Consider the following 21528-nt stretch of genomic DNA (forward strand, 5'->3'; position numbering starts at 1 on the left):
ATGTTGGGGATCAAACCTGTGACCTTCTGCATGCAAGGCAGATGCTCCTCTGCTGAGCTACGGCCCTTTCCCCATAGCTCAGTGAAAACGAATGAGTGCAAACAATGAATGCTCAATAAACAGTGGACATCGTATAACCTCCAAGCCAATTTTCTGCTAAATAAGCAGCTCACCTGGGAGAGTGTTTCCTGGGCACTGTGTGGTGTCTGTGAGATGCATTTGTCTTAGCTGAGATCACCTCATAGCTTCTGATAGTTTGATACCAACATTGTCTGGCTAGTTCCATCCCAGCGAAGCATGGCACTTCATTATATATGGCTGAACTTCCCCCTTCCTGTGTTCATTTACTCTACAAACAGACAGACCGACACCCAGTTCTAACCCACATGTGTCAAAGGCATCTCCGAAAACCAATCTAGGAGGCAAAATATTAGCAGTGATGTTTTCAAGGGATGGGTACAGGGAAACAGGGACTGTCTCAGATAAAGACTGACAGTTGAAGCATACCTGTGGGGTTTTCTTGTTGGTTGGGTGTTCAAACAAGGGCCAGTTACCAGCTACTGCTCATGTTCACAGGACTGTATAATTAAAATTGAAGCGGAATAGCGGTCTCATGTATGGGACGCGGGTGGCGCTGTGGGTTAAACCACAGAGCCTAGGACTTGCCGATCAGAAGGTCAGCGGTTCGAATCCCCACGACGGGGTGAGCTCCCGTTGCTTGGTCCCTGCTCCTGCCAACCTAGCAGTTCGAAAGCACGTCAAAGTGCAAGTAGATAAATAGGTACCACTCTGGCGGGAAGGTAAACGGCATTTCCGTGCGCTGATCTGGTTCGCCAGAAGCGGCTTAACCATGCTGGCCACATGACCTGGAAGCTGTACGCTGGCTCCCTCGGCCAATAAAGCGAGATGAGCGCCGCAACCCCAGAGTCGGCCACGACTGGACCTAATGGTCAGGGGTCCCTTTACCATTACCTAGCAGCCTCATGCCATGCTGGCTGTCACTGATGTGAGGTGCAGTCTAAAATATCTGGAGAGCTCCAGGTTGGCAAAAGCTGCCCTAACATCTGACGCCTGTTCACTTTTGGACACAAGCCACCAGGATATTCTCCCACGAAGGCTCCACCCCTTATGTCTAAATTACTTACGAATTGGGGAAATGGTCCATTGTTACATAGAAAAGCACCCTTTTAATTTCGACCAGTTGAGTTACATTTATCTTTTACCGATCTGTATTTCATTTCATTTCTCTGTTATTCCTCTACATTCTTTCTACTGCCATCTGCTAAGCCTATGTACTAATATTGACCTCCTGCTCTGAGAGCTATGATCCTTATGTAACCAAAATGGCATTATCCGCCCACAGCAGGGGTGGTACTGGCAGGTTTGAAGGCACTCAAAGTTTTGCAGAACAAAAAAAAAAGTACAGTAGCCACAGAATGCTGATTGGCTGTTGGGTGAGGAAGGACAGAAGACAGATGGAATGGAGTAGCCTGAAAGAAGGTGTGCGTGGCTGGCTGGCACATTGAAGAAGAGCACCCCTTGCAGATCCATGTGCTCTGTTCTTATTTTAATGGCTCTTGACCCTGCTTCTGTTTCTGTTTCCTCTTTCAGTTACACATTGTTTCTCTTCACCTATTGAACTAAAACAGGGCGATCTTTCAGATGGTGGCAAAGCTGTTTAGAATATTCAGAGGTGACGCACTTCTGAACACTAGTTGTTGGGAATTGTAGGTGGGAAGAGCTGCTGTTGCAAGCTTCCCCTGGGCATTGGTTGGCCATGATGAGAACGAGGTGTTGGTCTAGATGGGCAACTGGCCAAGTCCAGCAGGGATCTTCATCTGTCTTTGATGTCCTCTGCTTCAGGCTCAGCCTACAGAAGACCAGAGTCCGGTCACTCTGAGCTGGTTGATCCAACCTATCAACACAAGGTGGCCATTCTGAAGCTCCAAGTATGCAGGCAACATGGGTCACCAAAGGCTGTGGGTCAAGACCAGGAGAAGAAGTAGAAGCAAGGGAGTGGCAGAACTGGCACTCAAGAGATGGGCATCACCGCCACCATGGGCTGCTTTCTCTGCCATGGTGCGCTGAATCCAGTCCATGTAGGAAGTCACCCGTGTGTGGATTCCCGGCCGCTTGGGCTTTGCACAGTCCACCCCAAAGCTCACCACTCCAGCCAGGAACCAGGTGCCATTCTGCTTGCAAGCTAAAGGGCCCCCAGAGTCACCCTAGAGAGAGGGAGAGAAAAAGACAAGGAAATATAATAGATTGCCTTATAAAAGGCCAGCCTTTTTGTGCATTCATTCATTCATTTTCTAGTATTTGTAGATCTCTTTTCACTACTGTGTGATCTAGCCCAGTATTGTCTACCCTGGCTGGCAGCAGCACCTCTCCAAGGTCTCAGGCAAGGGACTTTCTTATCACTTGCTGCCTGACCCTTAAAGTGGATATTGTTGTTTAGTCAATTAGTCTTCTCTGACTCTTTGTGACCGCATGGACCAGAGCACACCAGGCACTCCTGTCTTCCACTGCCTCCCAGAGTTTCATCAAATTCATGTTGGTCGCTTCTGTAAGACTGTCCAACCATCTTGTCCTCTGTCGTCCCCTTCTCCTTGTGCCCTCAATTTTACCCAACATCAGAGGGTTTTTTCCAGAGAGTCTTCTCTTCTCATGAAGTGGCCAAAGTATTGGAGCCTCTGTCCTTCCAGTGAGCACTTAGGGTTGATTTCCTTCAGAATGGATAGGTTTGATCTTTTTGCAGTCCATGGGACTCTCAAGAGTCTCCTCCAGCACCATAATTCAAAAGCATCAATTCTCCGGTGATCAAAGTGGAGATACCAAGGGCATTTTTGTGTGTGATTTTCACTAACATATGCATGTATAGGCACGTTTTACCCTAGTATATGCATTTTTGCACATATTGCTTGGCTGGAGAACTACATTTCAGTCCACATATTGTTTCAGATGATGCAAATGTGGCAACTTAGCCTTTGAATACCAGTGGAATCAGATTTCTCCCCCATCTCTAGCTCCAATGGCCCATTTGCAATATCTGAATTTGCAATATTAAGCACTCATCTGGAAGCACCCACTGTCCCTCTTGCGTTGGAAGGCTCCAAGATCTTGAGATAAACGTCTTGCAGAAACCAGGGGCGCTTCCAGACAACCTCTTTATTGAGCATTCTCATCCTGCTTTCTCTGCAGGGAGATTAGACGATGTTGGGTATTTAATGAGCATCCGTTCTGATTTCTCTGCAGGGAGGCTAGACAAGGTTGCTTCGATGCAAGTGTTATATCCCACACTTTCCAGTGCTTTCTTGATCACAACAGTCTGATAGTGTTTTGGGAAAACTCCCAATCAATATTAATTGTACCACCTGAATTTGCCATTATGTGACTTGAATTCCCACTTAAAAGCAGTTGCTTGTCTGGAAGTGCCCCAAAGATCCACTTCTCTCGGAATCTGTATTTTTAAGGACTGAACTGTTGTACTGAAGCCAGATTCTGGCTCTGCCCTGATCTATCCTAATCCACAGTCACCCTCTAATCCTAGCTGCCAGTTGCTTCCTCCCTGACCCCTCCCCAGTTTCCATTGCCCTTAATCTGCTGCTCTGATCCACAATTACTTGGCAAGTGTCTTTATTCCCATCTGGGTACCCAGCACAGATCATGTCTTTGTAGATCAACCGGTGGCCCAGAGGCACAGTCTCGGTGCCATTGGAGTCCTCGTGGAACATCTGGTCACATTCCTCAGTGCCTAGGATTGGCACTTCCAGCTCCTGCAATGTCCGAGCCATGAAGTAGCCTAAGACAAGGAAAGCAAAGGACCAAGATCAGCCACAGACTCAATGTCCCTTAACAGGATATACCATTTAGACCAGACATAGTGAACCCTTTTTTTTCAGCCCAAATGCATTTCCCCTTTGGGTAACTTCTAGTCATAGTCAGAGTTAAAAAAAGGTAAAGGACCCCTGACAGTTAAGTCCAGTCGCAGACAACTCTGGGGTTGCGGCACTCATCTCGCTTTACAGGCTGAGGGGGCTGGCATTTGTCCGCAGACAGTTTTTCCAGGTCATGTGGCCAGCATGACTAAGCCACTTCTGTCGCAACAGAACACTGAAACCAGAGCAGCACACGGAAACGCCGTTTACCTTCCTGCCGGAACGGTACCTATTTATCTACTTGCACTGGCGTGTTTTCGAACTGCTAGGTTGGCAGGAACTGGGACCAAACAACAGGAGCTCACCCTGTCGCAGGGATTCGAACCGCCAACCTTCTGGTCAGCAAGCCCAAGAGGCTCAGTGGTTTAAACCACAGCGCCACCCTCATCCCTTTGCCAGTCAGAGTAGACCCATTTAAATTAAAGGACATGACCAACTCAGGGCCATTCATGTGAATGAAGCAGATGGCACTACAACCCGTTCTTACCGTCTGCAGAGATGAGGCCCCAGCCAGTAACCCAACACGCCATCCCTACAGGGAAGGTGTCAGGATCCGGAGAGCTCGGAAGGCAGATAGGGGAGATGGTTCGGGAAAAATTGACTGCCTCCTTCAGGTGCATCAGGGCAATATCAGCACTAAGTCCTTCTCCAGCATAAGACGGGTGCACTATGATCCGGCTGACAGCAGAGGAGACCATGCTGGTCGCAGGCTTGGGGAGCTCGTATTCTCCCAAGTTTACTCGGAATTCGGGTAGGTTCAGTGGCCTGTGAGAGACAAGGAACAATAAGCATCTTGTGCGGTAGGAAGGCCTGGATTCAAATCCCATCTCAGCCCTGATGAAAGACATTCTCTAATCCTACTCTGCCTCACAGGTTTGCCTGGTGGGTAACTCGGGGTTATTAACCGTCAAGCACTTTGCACCCTAAGGCTGCAATCCTATAGCCACCTGGCAGGGAGGAAGCCCAGAGCCAGTCCTACCATTTGGTACAGTGAGGCAGCTGCCTCAGGCAGATTATTTCAGCTGTAATTAAAGAGCAGCAATCGATAGGACATTTGTTCTTGTGGCATTTTTACGCCCACAGAGAGTACTTTTTAGGCCATATTTACAACATACATGTAAAGTGCTATGTTATCACTTTAAATAGTCGTGGCTTCCCCCTCACAGAGCTACAATTCTCAGAATGGATTAACCATTGATCCCTCTGAGAGCCAGTGTGGTGTAGTGGTTAAGAGCAGTAGACTCGTAATCTGTTGAACCGGGTTCGCGTCTCCGCTCCTCCACATGCAGCTGCTGGGTGACCTTGGGCCAGTCACACTTCTTTGAAGTCTCTCAGCCCCACTCACCTCACAGAGTGTTTGTTATGGGGGAGGAAGGGAAAGGAGAATGTTAGCCGCTTTGAGACTCCTTCGGGTAGCGATAAAGCGGGATTTCAAATCCAAACTCTTCTTCTTCTCTTCTTCTTCCCAGGGAACTCTGGGAACTGTAGCTCCATGAAAGAAATAGAGGCCTCTTACCAGTGCTATTTTTCTAGAAAAGGAGGTGCCAGAACTGAGCTGCAGTGAGCTCTGACCGGGGGGGGGGGGATGCCCTGCTCCTAACTTCTCTCAGCACACTTAATAAACTACAGCTTCCAAAATTTTGTGGGGGGGGGCGGAGAAGCCATGACTGTTTAAAGTGGTATAATCGTGTTTGTCTGTATTGTGACGATGTGGTCTAAAATGCTGCCCAGGGCTCCTTTGCAAGGAAAGGTGGGATATAATCAATCAATAAAAAAATAAAATAACTGAACTGACTTGGCTTGACTTGGGGAAGGAGGGAGTTGCCATTTGCTGCTCTACACCAGGCACCAAATTGTCTTACGTCATCCCTGGGGAAACCCAATGGAACTTACTTCTGAGGCGCCGTTTATTGGATTCCGTGTATGTTGGGTTGACAGGCAGAGAAAACTAATTACAGTTTTGTTCTCATCGTCCTCTTCCCTGCTGAGTTCCCTAAGGGCATCCCTGAGAGTGAGGCAAAGAAAGCCGACAGGCAGAGCAACCCCCATTACTGGCTGGAAAAAGGAAGGCAAGCAGGCAGGGGTCGCTGAATGAAGTCAGTGGGGCAATAATACACACATTCTCAATAACTGAGATAAAAGAAGACCATCAGAGCCAGTCCAGTAAATATATTCCTAAATCATTGCAAGCATCAGATCTGTCCCTTCCTGAACTAATATTGCGCCTTCTCCCTGACACCGTCCTTCGACCGCCCTCTAGTGGAGCAGTGCAAAGCCGCGTCCTTTCCCTCTCACCCTTCAAAGCAATGAGCAGCCGTCACCACCCACTGGGACGAGACCAGGCTTCCGCCACAAATGTGCAGCCGGTTCCTCCGTATGCTGGCTTGCCACGGCCATTCCCCTTCGTCGGCCTTCTTCCCCCCGATGATCCGAGGGGCGAACACGTGGGGCCGTCCGCAGGCTGCAAAGGAACGAGGGAGAGGCGTCAGGCATGGGGCAGAGAGCGGAGGAGAAGCGGGCGAGCATCACCCTCGATGCGGTTTCATTGCAATTCTGCAGCAAATGTAAGCCACGCTAAATGTTGCGGCTAATAGTTTTGTCTTCCCAGGGCAGAGCTGTATCAGCTCTGGCTTGGGATGCTGCTGTGCAGAACTTGCCTGCAGGTGGAGGACTGAGATGGCAATAAAACGACACAAGGGCGTGCCGCTCGCTCTAGTCAGATCACTGTCCTCCTGTGTTTTCCCAGTGGCCTTAGAAATATGTCCATCTTCAAACTGGCGGACCCACCAAAATTTTCTCTTGGTTGTTGTTGTTTTTTTAAAAGGAGAGAGGCAGAAAGAGTTGTGGAGGGTGGGGAGAGGGGACCAGGGATATTAAACAAGAAGGGGTCTATCTCTCTGAGTCCAGGGAAATGGAAGCAACTTTTCCAGAGGCACCCTGGAGCCTGATCCCACTGATTTCTTGGAGGAGGGGGGGTATAGGTGTCCCTTCCCAGAAATCCCCTCTCACCTCTTTGTGTGGAAGCATTTTCAGCACCTGCAAGAGAAAATGAGACAGGGTCAAAATAATGGGAGATGATTGGTATTAGAAGGCGGAGATTGGACCGAACACTTTTGTCCTATTCCTGACAGCCCCACCCCCTCCCCCATTCCAAAATCTGGTCCGTGGTGAAATGCCACTAAGCCTGGGGTGTGGCAGAACACCAAAGGGTTGTTTCTTCTCCAGCACTGGATTTCATTCACAAATTTCTATCCCGCCTTTCCTCCAAGGAGCTCAAGGTAGCATGCCTACATGCTTCTCCCCACTCCATTTTATCTTCACAACAACCCTGAGAGTAGGCTAGGCTGAGAGATACTGACTGGCAGCGCCGGTTTTACGTATAAGCTAAACAAGCTTTAGCTTAGGGCCCCACTCTCTTGGAGGCCGCAAAAAAAAATAAAGGGGAAAAAACTGGATGTACATTTCCAAAATATAGGACAAAAAACAAATATAGGATAAAAAACAAATAAAAAACAAAATTAGAGCTTAATAATGATTTCACTATTAATATAATTCTTCTTAATTGAATTTCACTATTAATATACTTCTTCTTAGTTGTATTTCAGTTCAACAATTACTTCGATAAAATACATATTTTGTTATGTGCAAATGGCTTTGGATACCTATTAGGTCATGGGTTGGCAAACTAAGGTCCGTGAGCCGGATCAGGCCCAATTGCCGTCTAGATCCAGCCCGCTGACAATCCCGGAATCCAGGCAGCCGGCATAGCGCCCGCGTGCGATGATTTTTTGCGACTCAGTCAGGCTTGGGGGTCAAAAGTGAGGAGGGCAACTGCTTGATACAAGCCCCTTCTCCATCTGTCGCACGCGTGCAGCAATCTTTTCCTCCAGGATGAGGGGTGGGGAAGAGGGAAAAGGAGCCACGGTTCGGATTTCCACCATGGAGCTGCCTGCGACTGACCTCAGGAAGGGCAGTTGCGGCGGCAGGGGCTCAGAGGCGCCCCGGGAGCGATGCCCACGGATGTCTGTGGCGGTGGTGCTCCCCGCCAAGGGAAGCGGGGAGCGCCTGGGCGGCTATGCACTTGAAAGCAGTTCTGCGCTCTGCTGGGGAGGCCGCTCATTAGCTACAAGGTGCAAGCCATGGAAAGGTAAATAGCCAACGCCTTGTCTTCCTTCACACGGGGAAAAGAACTTTTTTGCTTGAGCGGCACCGGCCTGACTTAACGTGGCCAATGGCTTTTCCCTTCACCCACGCATGTGCATATGCTCTTCAGGGCTGACAAGAATGGCATGCTTACCTCAGCCCCCCACCCCACCTTAAGAGAAAATAATAACTGTCAATGCGTAAAATGCAAAGGAAGCAGCATAGGTATATGAAGGAGCACCCCCCCCCAAAAAAAGGATCACATTTGGGCAACATTGGGGTTAGTCCCAATAAGGGTTTTTGCCAGAAATGTGGGTCATAATCATGGCAACATATAGTCCCCCCACACACACAAAGTCTGAGGGACAGTGGACCGGCCCCCTGCTGAAAAATTTTGCTGACCCCTGTATTAGGTCCATAAATTACCATATAGCATATATTCAACAACAAAAAACAGTGGCAATTTGTAAAGGGCCCCATTACCTTCAGTAGCCTCATCAAACCTAAATCCGGCCCTGCTGACTGGTGAAGTGAGCTTCATGACTTGAGTGGGTTCTAGTCTAACGTTCTACACCACACTGACAACAAACAACTCCTTCTCTCTATCATTGCATCACCTAACACGGAACACAGAAGAAACCCAAAGCTTTCATGAGGGGTATGGAGGCAGAAACCATTTTGGTCCAGCTGAGGCAAATCATTATACACAAGCATCCCAGTATATCATTTGGGAATTTTATAGCTTCTAGGGTTCCCTGCTGTGGCCCATTCCCTTCTCATAAGAAGACCCCTGATGGATCAGGCCAATGGCCCACCTAGTGCAGCATCCTGTTTTCACAGGGGGCAGCTCTCTGTGGGAAGCCTAAAAGCAAAAGCTCACTTGAGATTCCCAGCAACTGGGACTCAGAGGCATCCTGCCTCCAAGAATGGAGGTAGAGCATGAGACTCTTCATCTCAGGGTCATGGGTTTGAGCCCCACATAGGGTAAAAGGGTCCTGCATTGCAGGGGGTTGGACTAGATGACCTTTGTGGTCCCTTCCAACTCTACAGTTCTATGATTCCAAGCTCCATGAAATTGGTCTGATCTTTTAAAGCCACCCAAGCCAGCGGCCAACGCTACTTCTGGAGTTTATGTGTCGTGTGGAGAAGTCCTTTCTTCTGTGGGTCCCAAATCTTCCAATACACTTCTTGTAGTAGCCTTGCTCCCAGATCCTTCCACCTCACAACCTACCAGAGCCCCCCAACTCCTCTCCCATAGAATTGAATCATCCAAAGAAAAGCAGAATGGACAGCCCAGGTGAGATGCGGAAGAACTGCTCCCCTCTGGGAAAGAACAGGGGTTGTTCTCACCTCCCCAGGTTGGTTAAAGGTTAAAAAAAGGTAAAGGACCCCTGGACGCTTAAGTCCAGTCAAAGGTGACTGTGGGGTTGTGGTGCTCATCTCACTTTCAGGCAGAGGGAGCCTGCACTTGTCCACAGACAGCTTTCCGGGTCATGTGGCCAGCATGACTAAACTGCTTCTGGCGCAACGGAAAACAGTGACGGAAACCAGACTGCATGGAAATGCCCTTTACCTTTCTGCCGCAGCGGTACGTATTTATCTACTTGAACTGCTAGGCTGGCAGGAGCTGGGACAGAGCAATGGGAGCTCACCCCGTCATGGGGATTCGAACCGCCAACCTTCTGATAGGCAAGCCCAAGAGGCTCAGTGGTTTAGACCACAGTGCCAGCCCCCCCCCCCCCGCCTACTGGCTCACCTCTCAGCAACAGCAGCAGCAGCAGCAGAATCTGGGAACAGGAGAAACTCAGCATGGTAATCCTGCTCCGAGGTCAACGAGGGAAAGAGAGAGCGCTGGGCTTGGTTGCTGAAGCACCCTTGGCACAAAACCCAGAGCAGCCTCTTGGTGTCACTGGCTGCCAAGTAGCTAAATCCAAGCTGTTGGGTGCTGCCGTCCACCACCCGCCTACAGCCACCCAGTGAAGCCAGCTCAGCTGCCTACTTTTCACCACTGGGAGAGCAAGGCTCCCTAGCTCTTTCCATCTCCACCACTGTCTCTCTGGTTGGGGAGCAAGGGCTAGTGAGCTCTTAGTTCATGAAACATGTGCACACCTACCTGTTTGCATGCATAGATGTGTGCCTATTGTAGGATTACCATAAGCTACGGAGGATGGGGCTCCTATTTCTTTAAAGTCACATGGAACAGAGAATTTCAGTTGGCGTAGTTCATTCTTCAACAGAGAGGGGAAAGCTGCTCTGCACACCCACAGAAATTCTTCCTTCAACATCATACAAAGCTACACATTTGTTCCTGGGCTCCATTCAAGTTGCTGAGACTGACCTTTGAATGGTTTGTGATATGGGCACTCAAAGGACCAATCATTCCTGGAACCCTATGCCCAGGACCCAAATTTCATAGTGATGGTTTGGAGGCACCCCCAATAAACAAAGGAAGGACTTCTCCAGCAAATGTTGCAACTCCCCACCCCTGGAAGAGGGTCTGCCCCAAGCTAGTCAATCCCTTTTTCTCTAGAAGAACAGAAAATCACCACTTAAGTACAGTACAGAATTTCAGTACTAATATTGGCTTATTGTAGGGGGCCAAGGTTGTCCCCATATTCAGCCATCAGGTTTTATTGGTATTACCTGTGTTCTTTCTCTGGATGCTTTCTCCTATACAGCTAACCAACATGGTGCCCTTGTGACGATGTTGGACTACAACTCCCATCAACCCAAGCCAGCATTGCCAATGGTCAGAGATGATGGGAGTTGTAGTCCATAAAACATTTGGAAGGCACATTGGCTACCTTGTTTTGATTTGTGTTTGTGCCTTTAAAACTCTGGTTCCTCCTTACATTCCCAGACATTTTATTTTTCAAATCTAGCTTAGTCGCTTCTCATCAGTTGAGCAAAACAAGGTAAGGAAGAAGGAAATACACAGATCGGTCCCCCAGTAGAAACTCAGTCTTCGAGGGTCAGCATTCAGACCTTCCAAGCTTTCTCTGAGGACAGGCCAACTTGCACGCCAAAGCAAGATGGCCACAGTGAAACACATTGAGAGAAGGTAGGGTGGGTCACAAAAGGACATTGGTTAAGGCCAGGAGAAGGAGTGGAATCAAGAGGGTAGCCAAACTGGTATGGACATCAGTGGCTGCCAATTTCTCATGTGTAGTGTCTTCAATCCAGTCCATGAAGGAGGTGACTAAGGTGTAGATGCCAGGTTGAGAGCTCTCCACACAACCAAATGTTATGCTCACTCCCGTCAGGAACCAGACATCATTCTGCTGACAGACTAGAGGTCCCCCTGAGTCGCCCTGCCAAGAAAAGGAGACAGGGTCTCCATTACTCTCTTGAGAAGAGGCACCAAAATGCACAGAGGGTTTGATAACCTGAAACAAATTGCATGAATGTGTTTATTTATCACACTGGTGTCCATTCCTGTTTCTCATTTTCCAAGTTTGAAGTTCAGTTCTCCACATTTCCACATCAGCTTGCAACTGTTTTTAATAAAAAAAAAGTCCTCATGAAATTTAATCAGCATTTGAGAGCAAATTTCTCCTGATATGAATATTTTTGTACACCATTTTGCCTAATATGCACATTTTTTGCAAAGCAATTGCCTCTGATATAATTCAATTTTACATGTTATTTTGACTAACGTATGTATTAACGCACACACTTTGCTTTGGCACATGCATTTTTGTACATATTACTTGACTGGGGAACTACACTGCCAAAAAAGCCCCCCCAAAACATATTTCAAAGGATGGCTGTGTTTGTTTTGCAAAGTGCAAATAAGGTAGCTTTGCCTTAAATGCAAACCGGGGAAAAAAATTCCCTTCTCTATCCTAACAAACTGGCATTATATTATGTGACATATTGCTGCTATTCTTTGAGATAATATAAGATCAACACCACTGCCTGTATTTCTGGACTCTCTTGGAGTGTGGTGGGATGGCACTGTCATGACACATACCGCAAAATTTACCACTACACCACCGTCTATATTTTCCAGGGCTGGACACTGCTACTGAAAACAAGTTTTGGTTCGGCTGCGATGACCACAAACTCACAATATTTCTGCCATCGTAGCCTCACAGGCTGCTCCTGTCCCCGCCCTGCAATATCCTACATCATTGCTATAATACTCTGGTTCATGATTCTTACAAAGCAGGCATGCATCCCAACTTCTGAATACCCAGCACAGATCATGTCATCATAGATGAACCTGTAGCCCTTGGGGATGGTCTTGTCACTACTTATGTTGTGATAGACTCCATTGCAGTCTTCAGCTTCTACGATCAGCACTTCCACCTTCTGTAGGGTCTGAGTGACTAGGGAGCCTTGGGCAAAAGAAAGGAAGCATAAGGCACAGTCTCAAATTTCACCAGACAACATTCATTACAGCCTTACTGGTTTTTAAGAGCCGACCAGCACGTAGTTTGCTGGTTTGGAACACAAAGTTGCCCAGCTTGTAAAGGATGGGCATGTTCTGAATCAGGCTTCATTCCCCACAAAAATATTCTGCAGCTCAGTGATACAGATCACGCTAGCTCTTTCATCAAATCACAACAAAGTGATTAACAGTGATACCTGCATTGCTAGGGGATGGACTAGGACTCTTTGGGTCCCTTCCAACTCTACTATTTTAGGATTCTATTGGGAACCAACTTGTGGTCAATAGCACTTCCACCAGGCTGGAAGGCCAGCTCACTAGCTGTGCAACTATGCCCCTAAGAAGTGAGGGACGGGCCAGAAGAGGAGGTGGCCTGTATCCACCTGCATCCTTTGGGTCATGCTCTCTGCCAAGGCCAGGTAGAACTTAAGACTGGCTTCAGGGTGAGGTTCGAGCTGGGCACCAGGCAGCATCAAAGCTGAATGCAGGGACCCAGGCTATGCTCCACAACCACAAAGCTGCTATGTTGATTCAGCAGGGAGCAAGCTGAGTCTCAGCCCTCTAGAATAGCAGCACAGCTGAGTCTTCATGGTGAACCCCACACATCCTGGAAGATGCTACCTTGCTTAAAGGAGACCAGCTCTCTCCACTAGCCTCATGCTGTGATGGGGTTGGGTGAGTCTCTGGTCACGCTTGGCCCTCCATGGAGTCTTCCCAGTCCAAAGATGGCAGTGCCACCTCCTTTGGCTGGGGTCATGCTGGCCCTACAGGTTCCTCTGGTAGAACTGCTTCTGGGGACACTGAAACCTGGTCCCTGACCATGCTTTCCCCTACTTGTGATCATTGTTATGGGGCGCTCCTGCCATCTTCCCAACTTCTTATCAACACAGATTCCTGTCTTCCTAGTCAATATGATTCCCAGCCTCCTGCCTAAACCCTTCTTCTCCCCTAAAGCCACAAAGCAGTGCCACCATCTCCAATAAAGAGCATGACTTAGCAAGACCCCAGGCTTGTTCTTACCTCCTTTAAAGGGGACGCCCCAGCCAGCAATCCAGCACCTCATCCCTCCGTAGAAGACAAAAGGTTGAAAAGTATTTGGGAGGCAGACAGGCAAAATCATTTTGGAGAAATGCACTGCGTTTGCCAGCTGCACCAGAGCAATATCGGCACTAAGGCCAACTCCAGCATAAAACGGGTGTACTATGATCTTGTTGACACTGGATGAGAACATGGCAGCTGTGGGTGCAGTGAGCTCATATTCCCCCAGGTTTACTCTGTACTCACGTACATTCAGTGGCCTGTGGGAGACAAGGAGCCATCAGTGACTTGCGCAGTGGAAAGGCTTGTGTTCAAATCCTTACTCAGCTCTGAAGTTCACTAGAAATCCTTTGGAAAGGAGCCCACTCTATCTTCAGAGGGTTGCTGGGAGGCTAATCATCAAGTAGTTTCCTCAGAAGAAAACCCCCCACACACACACACACATATAGGATTTGCTTCCATAGAAACAGGCTTAGATTTTCAGAGAAAAATGGATGAAGTTCCCAAGCGCTGTTCCTGGCTTCTGACACATGCTCTAAACCATTATAATACACCAAATAAGGCTTTAAATCAAGCAGACACTGTGCACTCTCCTTCCTTGGAGGTTTTTAAGCAGAGGTTGGATGGCCATCTGCCATGGATGTTTTAGCTGAGATTCCTACATTGCCGGGGGTTGGACCAGATGATCCTGAGTGTCCCTTCCAACTCTACAATTCTATGAATCAGTTGCCAGCATAATAGTGTTAATTCTGCATTTGACATGATGAACTCTTAACTATGAGTAACTATTATAACTATTATTAATGTTGTATTTTATTAAAGTGAATTAATATTACACTTTAGAGAGTCACATTTCAAGTTGTTAACTCTAAACATAGTTTCCAAATTTTGCCATTTTTGGTATCAGCAACATGGACTTCTTTCACTGAAGAATTTCAGTGGTGATGCTGGATCACATGGTGTTGATGATGATTTGTAATCAGGCCCTTCATCCCAAAGGAGCTCAGGGTGGCAAATAGCAAAATGTTAAAACAGTGCAAATTTAAAATCAAGTAAAAGCATTTAAACACAATTTAAAACCGTCTAAACGAATTTAGAGCCTCTAAGAATCCTTTAAAAGCAATTACATTCCCTCATCAAATTCAGGGTTGCCATGACTTGTACCTCTCGGCCATCAAATGCCTGAGTCAACAGGAATGTTAATAAATTTCAAATGAAACCAATACAGAGGGAAACAGGAGCATCTCACCAGGGAGGGCATTCCATAAATGGGGAACCACCAGTGAGAAGTCCCTGTCACACCGTGTCATAGATCAATGCTAACTGGGCAGCAGCCAGAAGTGGCACCACCAACAGGGCCTCCCGGGCCAATCATATGGCTCAAAATGGTTGATTAGACAATAATAATAATTTATTATTTATACCCCGCCCATCTGGCTGGGCTTCCCCAGCCACTCTGGGCAGCTCCCCACCGAATATTAAAAACACAATACAGCATTAAGCATTAAAAACTTCCCTAAACAGGGCTGCCTCCAGATGTTTTTAAAATGTAAGGTAGTTGCTTATTGCCTTGACATCTGATGGGAGGGCGTTTCACAGGGCAGGCGCCACTACCAAGAAGGCCCTCTGCCTGGTTCCGTGTAACCTCACTTCTTGCAATGAGGGAACCACCAGAAGGTCCTCTGTGCTGGACCTCAGTGTCTGGGCTGAACAATGGGGGTGGAGACGCTCCTTCAGGTATACAGGACTGAGGCTGTTTAGGGCTTTAAAGGTCAGCACCAACACTTTGAATTGTGCTCAGAAATGTACTGGGAGCCAACGCAGATCTCTTGGGACCGGTGTTATATGATCTCAGCAGCCATTCCCAGTCACCAGTCTAGCTGCTGCATTCTGGATTAATTGCAGTTTCCGAGTCACCTTCAAAGGTAGCCCCATGTAGAGCGCACTGCAGTAGTCCAAGCAGGAGATAACAAGAGCATGCACCACTCTGGCGAGACAGTCTACAGGCAGGTAGGGTCTCAGCTTGCATACCAGATGAAGCTGGTAGACAGCTGCCCTGGACACAGAATTAACCTGTGCCTCCTTGGACAGCTGTAAGTCCAAAATGACTCCCAGGCTGCGCACCTGGTCCTTCAGGGGCACAGTTACCCCATAATAATGGTTGGCTGCACTGATCTTCCCAACAGGCTGCTTTCAACTCACCCATCAAAGCAATGGGCAGCTGTCACCACCCACTGAGATGAGATCAGGCTTCCACCGCACACATGTACCCTGTTCCTTCGGATGCTGACGGTCCACGGCCATTCCCCTTCATCAGCTTCCTGCCACCCAGATAAACGAGCGGTGTGCTTCACTTCAGGCTGGCCGCAGGCTGCAGGAAGGAACCCGGAGCAGTCAGAGGGGCAGGGAGCAAAGCTAAGATTGATGAATACCTGCCCCTTGTAGCTATGGACTCACATATCTTCCTCACCTGGTTGAGCAGAATTTTTATTGGTACCTGCAAAAGGAAAGAAGGCAGGAGTCAAGAAGGCAGGGTGGGAAATTGTGAGCATTAAGGTGGAGCAGTGGTGGCTGGTCCCCTTTGGGACTGATAGGGTGGGAGGCAAGGAGGCCAACAGTAGGTGGTGCCAGAGCTGGCAGAGCCAACTAATTTTCATTTTGCCCCCATCCTCCTCCCTACTGAATTCTACAAGGGGCAACACCAAGGAGGAGAAAGCTGCCAGTTAGTGCTACCTTCAGGACTAGAAGCAAGGAAGGAGAATGAGACTTTGTGCTGACCACCAGGCAAGGGCTTTTTCCACCAGGCAAGGGCTTTTCCTACCTGCAGGGGGCAGGGGGAGAGCCAGTGTGGTGTAGTGGTTAAGAGCGGTAGACTCGTAATCTGTTGAACCGGGTTCGCGTCTCCGCTCCTCCACATGCAGCTGCTGGGTGACCTTGGGCCAGTTACACTTCTCTGAAGTCTCTCAGCCTCACTCACCTCACAGTGTGTTTGTTGTGGGGGAGGAAGGGAAAGGAGAATGTTAGCCGCTTTGAGACTCCTTAGGGTAGTCATAAAGCGGGATATCAAATCCAAACTCTTCTTCTTCTTCTTCTTCCCTGGAAAAGACCCTGATGTTGGATAAGATTGAGGGCACAAGGAGAAGGGGACGACAGAGGATGAGATGGTTGGACAGTGTTATAGAAGCAACCAACATGAATTTGACGAAACTCCAGGAGGCAGTGGAAGACAGGAGCGCCTGGCATGCTCTGCTCCATGAGGTCACAAAGAGTCAGACACGACTAATCAACTAAACAACAACATTATGTTATTGATATTTATTATTTATAAGACACTTTGTGTGAATGAAAAGTGGCATAGGAAGGAAGGAAGGAAGGAAGGAAGGAAGGAAGGAAGGAAGGAAGGAAGGAGGCAGGCAGGCAGGCAGGCAGCTGGGGTTTGCCTGAGGGTAGACTGATGTGATGGATAGCCTCCATGGAGATGAGCCCGCAGGAACACCAAGCTGGTCTATGGTGAAGTGTGGCCATGTCAAGAGCATGACAGAGCAAGTCACTAAAAAGCCACAAATGGCCAAAAGGAGATACCTTGGGAAGCTTCTAACACAGCAATGAATCTGCCTCTGGGGTGTTGATAACAAACATATTCTGAGTTTGGTAGCACAGAAATAGGTGCACGGAGGAAATCCAAACCTCCCAAAAGTCATTGAAAGGCAGACCATGTTTTGGTCCAGCTAAGACTTAGCCACAAGTCTGATCATACAGTACCAGAAAACAGAATTCAAGTCCTCCCACGTTCCAGACTCTGGGCTCCAAATACACAAAGACATCTCTTTTTCAATCACACATTAGAGTTGCCAACCAGATTCTGGCAGGGTCCCAGTGCATTTGATTTCTGCTTGCAAGGGATCAACAAGTGAAATCTTCCCCAATATTGCATCTCCAAAAGAAAAGCAACCCATTTGAATGTTTCGATAAGATGCAGTGGGTCTGACAAGGGCAAAAAGTGTTCCCAGAGCAGAGGATATAGTTTAAGTATTTGGGGCCCTGGATCTCATTTCTCAAGGCCCCTTAATTCCCACCAAACTTTCACCCCATCTACTAACACAACTGCTTTAACAGCTAGAGTCCGCACCTAAGAATCTGCATATCCCCTGGCTTCTAGGGCCTCTTGCTATGACCCACTGTCCTCTCAGTTAAAGTATCCTTGCCCTTTCTCAGTTACTTTCTCAGTTAAAGTATCCACTTTGTATCCCAACCCCAATTCCTCTCCCCCCCCCCCCAAGAGAATCCAGGAGTCCTGGATCATTCCTTCCCAAAAACAAGCAAAACTGGCAGCTCAGATGGGACAAGAATGGCTGCCATTCCTGGAGGGAAAGAGAACAGGGGTAGTTGTCACATTCCCAGGGGACCACACAGACGAATATACACCACTCCTGATGCCTTACCTCTCAGCAACAGGAGGAGGAGCACAATCTGGGAAGAGCAGAAACTCAGCATAGTCCGGGCAGCCCTGGATCATCCAACTCTGATGCCAACCAGAGAAGAGACTGCTGGGCTTGGCTGCTTAGTCCAAGCAACCTTTGCAGGATCAGTGCACCAGGGAAAGGGCACAACCCAAGAGCTGGTGGTTATTGTCCTGGTGGAGTCTGCTTAGCTGTTCTTTCAACATCTACCACTCCATTCACGATATTTATTTGCAGAAATTTCTACACCACCAATAATGAGAAAAAGGATAATGTTGGTGAACAGCATAAAACAAACAATAAAATATGACAGTGATAATACTGAACTATCTCATAGGTGGGGGGTTAGGAGAAATGAGGTAATATAGAATTTGGGGAAATAATATAAAATTTGGAGGACTGATACAATACAGTATTTGGGGGATGGCTTCTGATCACAGGTTGTGGTCTGCCCTGCCCTCTATTTAAGCCAGCAAAGCACAACCGCTGTGCTACAAAACCCAACAGGTAAATGATCTTCAGCTCTGCCCGCAGTAGCACTCAGTGTAAACTCAAACACCATCCCATCTCCTCCCAGCCTTTATCCACATCCCAGCCCTAAAGTTGTCAAGGCCCCCAGCACCCCAAGGCCTGAAGGGCAAGGGGGTGGGGCTTGTGGTGTCATGATGAGGCAGAGCCACATGATGTCAAAAAGTTGTAAACCCCTGAAAGTCAAAACTCTGCTATAAGGTAACAGCAGCAGGCAACGGGGGAGATGAATCTGTCATTTCAGCTTTTCCCAGTCATTACACATTCCCTCCTCAAAAATGAACATTTCTCCTAATATTTGTATAGTTGTGCACAATTGTTCCTAGTAGAGGCATGTTTTACAAGCAAAACCTCCTTAACAGAATGCATTTTTTGTACATTATTTTCACTAATACACACATTTTTGGATGCACATTCTTTTGAAGAGCTGCATCTGACTATTCAGGCAAGTGCAATTTTCAAAGGAGACAGCTGTGTTCCTATTCACATATTGGTTCAGAAACTTCAATTCATTCATTTTTAACCTATCCTTACTACAGAATGCATACCAGATTGCTGTTGAAACTCTTATTCCCATTCCAAGATAAAGAACAGCAACTGACACACACGGGATATGAGGGAAACTTATGCCAGTTCCTTTTGGAGGGTTTACCACTGCTACTGACCCACTCATGGGGGCTATGAGGTCAATTTAGTACAGTGGTACGTCGGGTTAAGTACTTAATTCGTTCTGGAGGTCCGTTCTTAACCTGAAACTGTTCTTAACCTGAAGCACCACTTTAGCTAATGGGGCCTCCTGCTGCTGCCGTGCCGCCGGAGCACAATTTCTGTTCTCATCCTGAAGCAAAGTTCTTAACCCGAGGTACTATTTCTGGGGTAGCGGAGTCTGTAACCTGAAGCATATGTAACCTGTAGCGTATGTAACCCAAGGTACTACTGAATCTGCAAGCTGCCTTGAGTCCCATCAGTGAAAAAGGTGGGGTATTAATAAATTTATTATTACTATTATTATTATTATTAGTTATGCCAGGTTACTGCTCAAAGTGAATTGAGCATGCATAAGAGTTTGGACTAGATGACCCACAGAGCCCCTTCCAACTCTACAAGTCTATGATTCTTTGATCTCTTCCTGCCTATTTTCTTCTCTCACACATGCAATACACTTCTTGTTGTCACCAATTCCAAGATACTTGAATCAGGAGTGCCAACTTGGTCCCGCGACTGTGGGTGCCCAGGGCCGTGGGTGCCATGCAACATGCATGGCCTTGGCACCGAAACTTGTGGGTGCCAGGTCCCTTCATGGGGATTTTTATGGGTGCTCGGGCACCCAGGGCCCCAGGGAGTTGGCACTTATGACCTGAACCACTCCCAAGTCCAATCTTTGTTTCTAACAAACAAAACAATACAACTGCTTCAAACCAAAGTGGATAGAGTGTGGGTGGAGGAATGGAATGGAGTGGTGGGGCAGGACAGGGCATGGTGAACTAAACACCTCACCCCACCTCCCACTGGTCAAATAAAATATTGATTGGACAACATAGTGCCTGCTGGCCCCTGGTGGCGAGACATGGAGGCACATGCAGATATGCCTAGCAGCCATTTGGTCCCATTGCCCAACTTCATTGTATACTTCAAAAGAGTCAATAATTTGTACTAATTTTTGACTCTGGAAGGTGGCCTCGTGGCCGTGACATCAGCCTGATGAACTCCCCACCACCACCCCATTTTGCTTCATCCCCCTGCTTCATATAACATTTTGCCTGGTGAAGAGCTCTGCGGAACCCGAAAGCTTGCCATGCTTCTGTGGCATTTGATTTAATAATGTATTAAGATTTTAGAGGAGTGTGGTTCCTCATGGGGCAACATGGCTACATTTGTTTTGTTTTTTTACAGAACTTGGTTGTATTTGTATGCAGATTAACATTTTCAAAAGGCACTCCTAACATTTCTCCAGATGTTTTCAACTGTACACTTTGTTGAACTTTGAGCCTTAAATTTAGGCTCAATACTGTGATTGGGAGCTTAAACTGGTTTGTTAAGCAGGGTCCTGTGCAGCTCACTGGCTGGGGTTTCTCCTAGGCTAGAGGAAAAGTGAACGTTGATACATACAACACAATAGAAATAGCAATTTCCCAGTCACCAGGACAATAGGCAGAAGCAAGTGCAAATCTCACGTGGGATCACAAAGAGTACATGTCAGGAAGATGGCCTTTTCCTGATATGCAAGTTTTACACACGCAAGCTTGTGGCAAGGGGAGAGGTTGTGCACAGGTGTTAGGGAATCCTCACCTCCCTGTAGTCATAACTGACCACACCCTGGAATAATCCCTTATCATTGAGACTCCAGTAATTTTGTAAAAAGCTGGCCCTTTCTACCTGTAGTTGTCAGATTATGGCTACATGTAAATGTAACGATGCATTTTGTCGCGCATAAAAATCGCACAGGGATTCCACAGGTCTCCTCCAAAAGCAGTAATGAATGAGTCAAGGATTGGTGCAAAGAGAAGAGCCTCTTTTCTCCAGGCAGCATCCAAACTGTCAGTTGGCTGCCGTTATGAGTGAGCTATGGACACTATAGAGTCCATGAAACACAATGCTACAAAATGGTGGTCCTTCCAAGAAGTGGGGGGGGGGTCCTTCTCAAGATGGCAGCAGCCTCAGTCCACAGTTGACCACCTCATCCCAGTGGTCGTTGGGCAGCCTCCTTTGGTTCGGGGATGCGGAAACGACCTTCCTAAGATGGCTCCCGGCGATCGCCGTTTCTATCCTTCCTTGTAAGGCTTGCTGTCAAGGCTTAGACAGGGTTAAAACACCAGTGATAAGGATTAAATGCTTCCCCGGAGAACAGAGAGACGCAGGAGCCTTGACAGACGGATAGCATGACGGCAACCTTTGACCTCCCCCAAACTGGCGGAAGCAAGCCCTCCGCGCTGCCGCCTCATAAAATGGGACTTGGGAAGAGAATTTATGTGCGGAGACGACCTTCTCAGCATGGCTGCGTTTGAGCGCGACCTTCGCAAGATGGCGG

At 47.8% G+C, this 21528-nt stretch overlaps 1 protein-coding gene across 1 annotated transcript; it reads right to left on the reverse strand.

The window, feature by feature from the left end:
* Window positions 1–1825: 1825 nt before the first annotated feature.
* Window positions 1826–21164, reverse strand: LOC128398888 (transmembrane protease serine 9-like). The gene is made up of 11 exons (XM_053360153.1): window positions 20877–21164; window positions 15983–16009; window positions 15715–15883; window positions 13495–13772; window positions 12246–12421; window positions 11156–11392; window positions 6948–7056; window positions 6234–6399; window positions 4426–4703; window positions 3624–3802; window positions 1826–2225 (listed from the first exon to the last, which is right to left on the reverse strand). Exons 1-11 carry the CDS (start codon window positions 21028–21030, stop codon window positions 1968–1970), a joined length of 2031 nt encoding a protein of 676 aa, XP_053216128.1. The 5' UTR covers window positions 21031–21164; the 3' UTR covers window positions 1826–1967.
* Window positions 21165–21528: the final 364 nt, after the last annotated feature.

The sequence above is a fragment of the Podarcis raffonei genome, chromosome 13 (genome assembly GCF_027172205.1).
Source record: "Podarcis raffonei isolate rPodRaf1 chromosome 13, rPodRaf1.pri, whole genome shotgun sequence".
NCBI lineage: Eukaryota > Metazoa > Chordata > Lepidosauria > Squamata > Lacertidae > Podarcis > Podarcis raffonei.

Excerpts from the sequence above, each read along its gene's own strand:
- LOC128398888 (XM_053360153.1), bottom strand. The coding sequence starts at position 21,030 with ATGCTGCCTGGAGAAAAGAGGCTCTTCTCTTTGCACCAATCCTTGACT. Across the intron at positions 16,010-20,876 it reads CCATAATCTGACAACTACAG|GTACCAATAAAAATTCTGCT; the intron begins GTAGAAAGGGCC and ends TTCCTTTTGCAG. Across the intron at positions 7,057-11,155 it reads CCTTAACCAATGTCCTTTTG|GACAAAAGTGTTCGGTCCAA; the intron begins TGACCCACCCTA and ends TGTCAGGAATAG.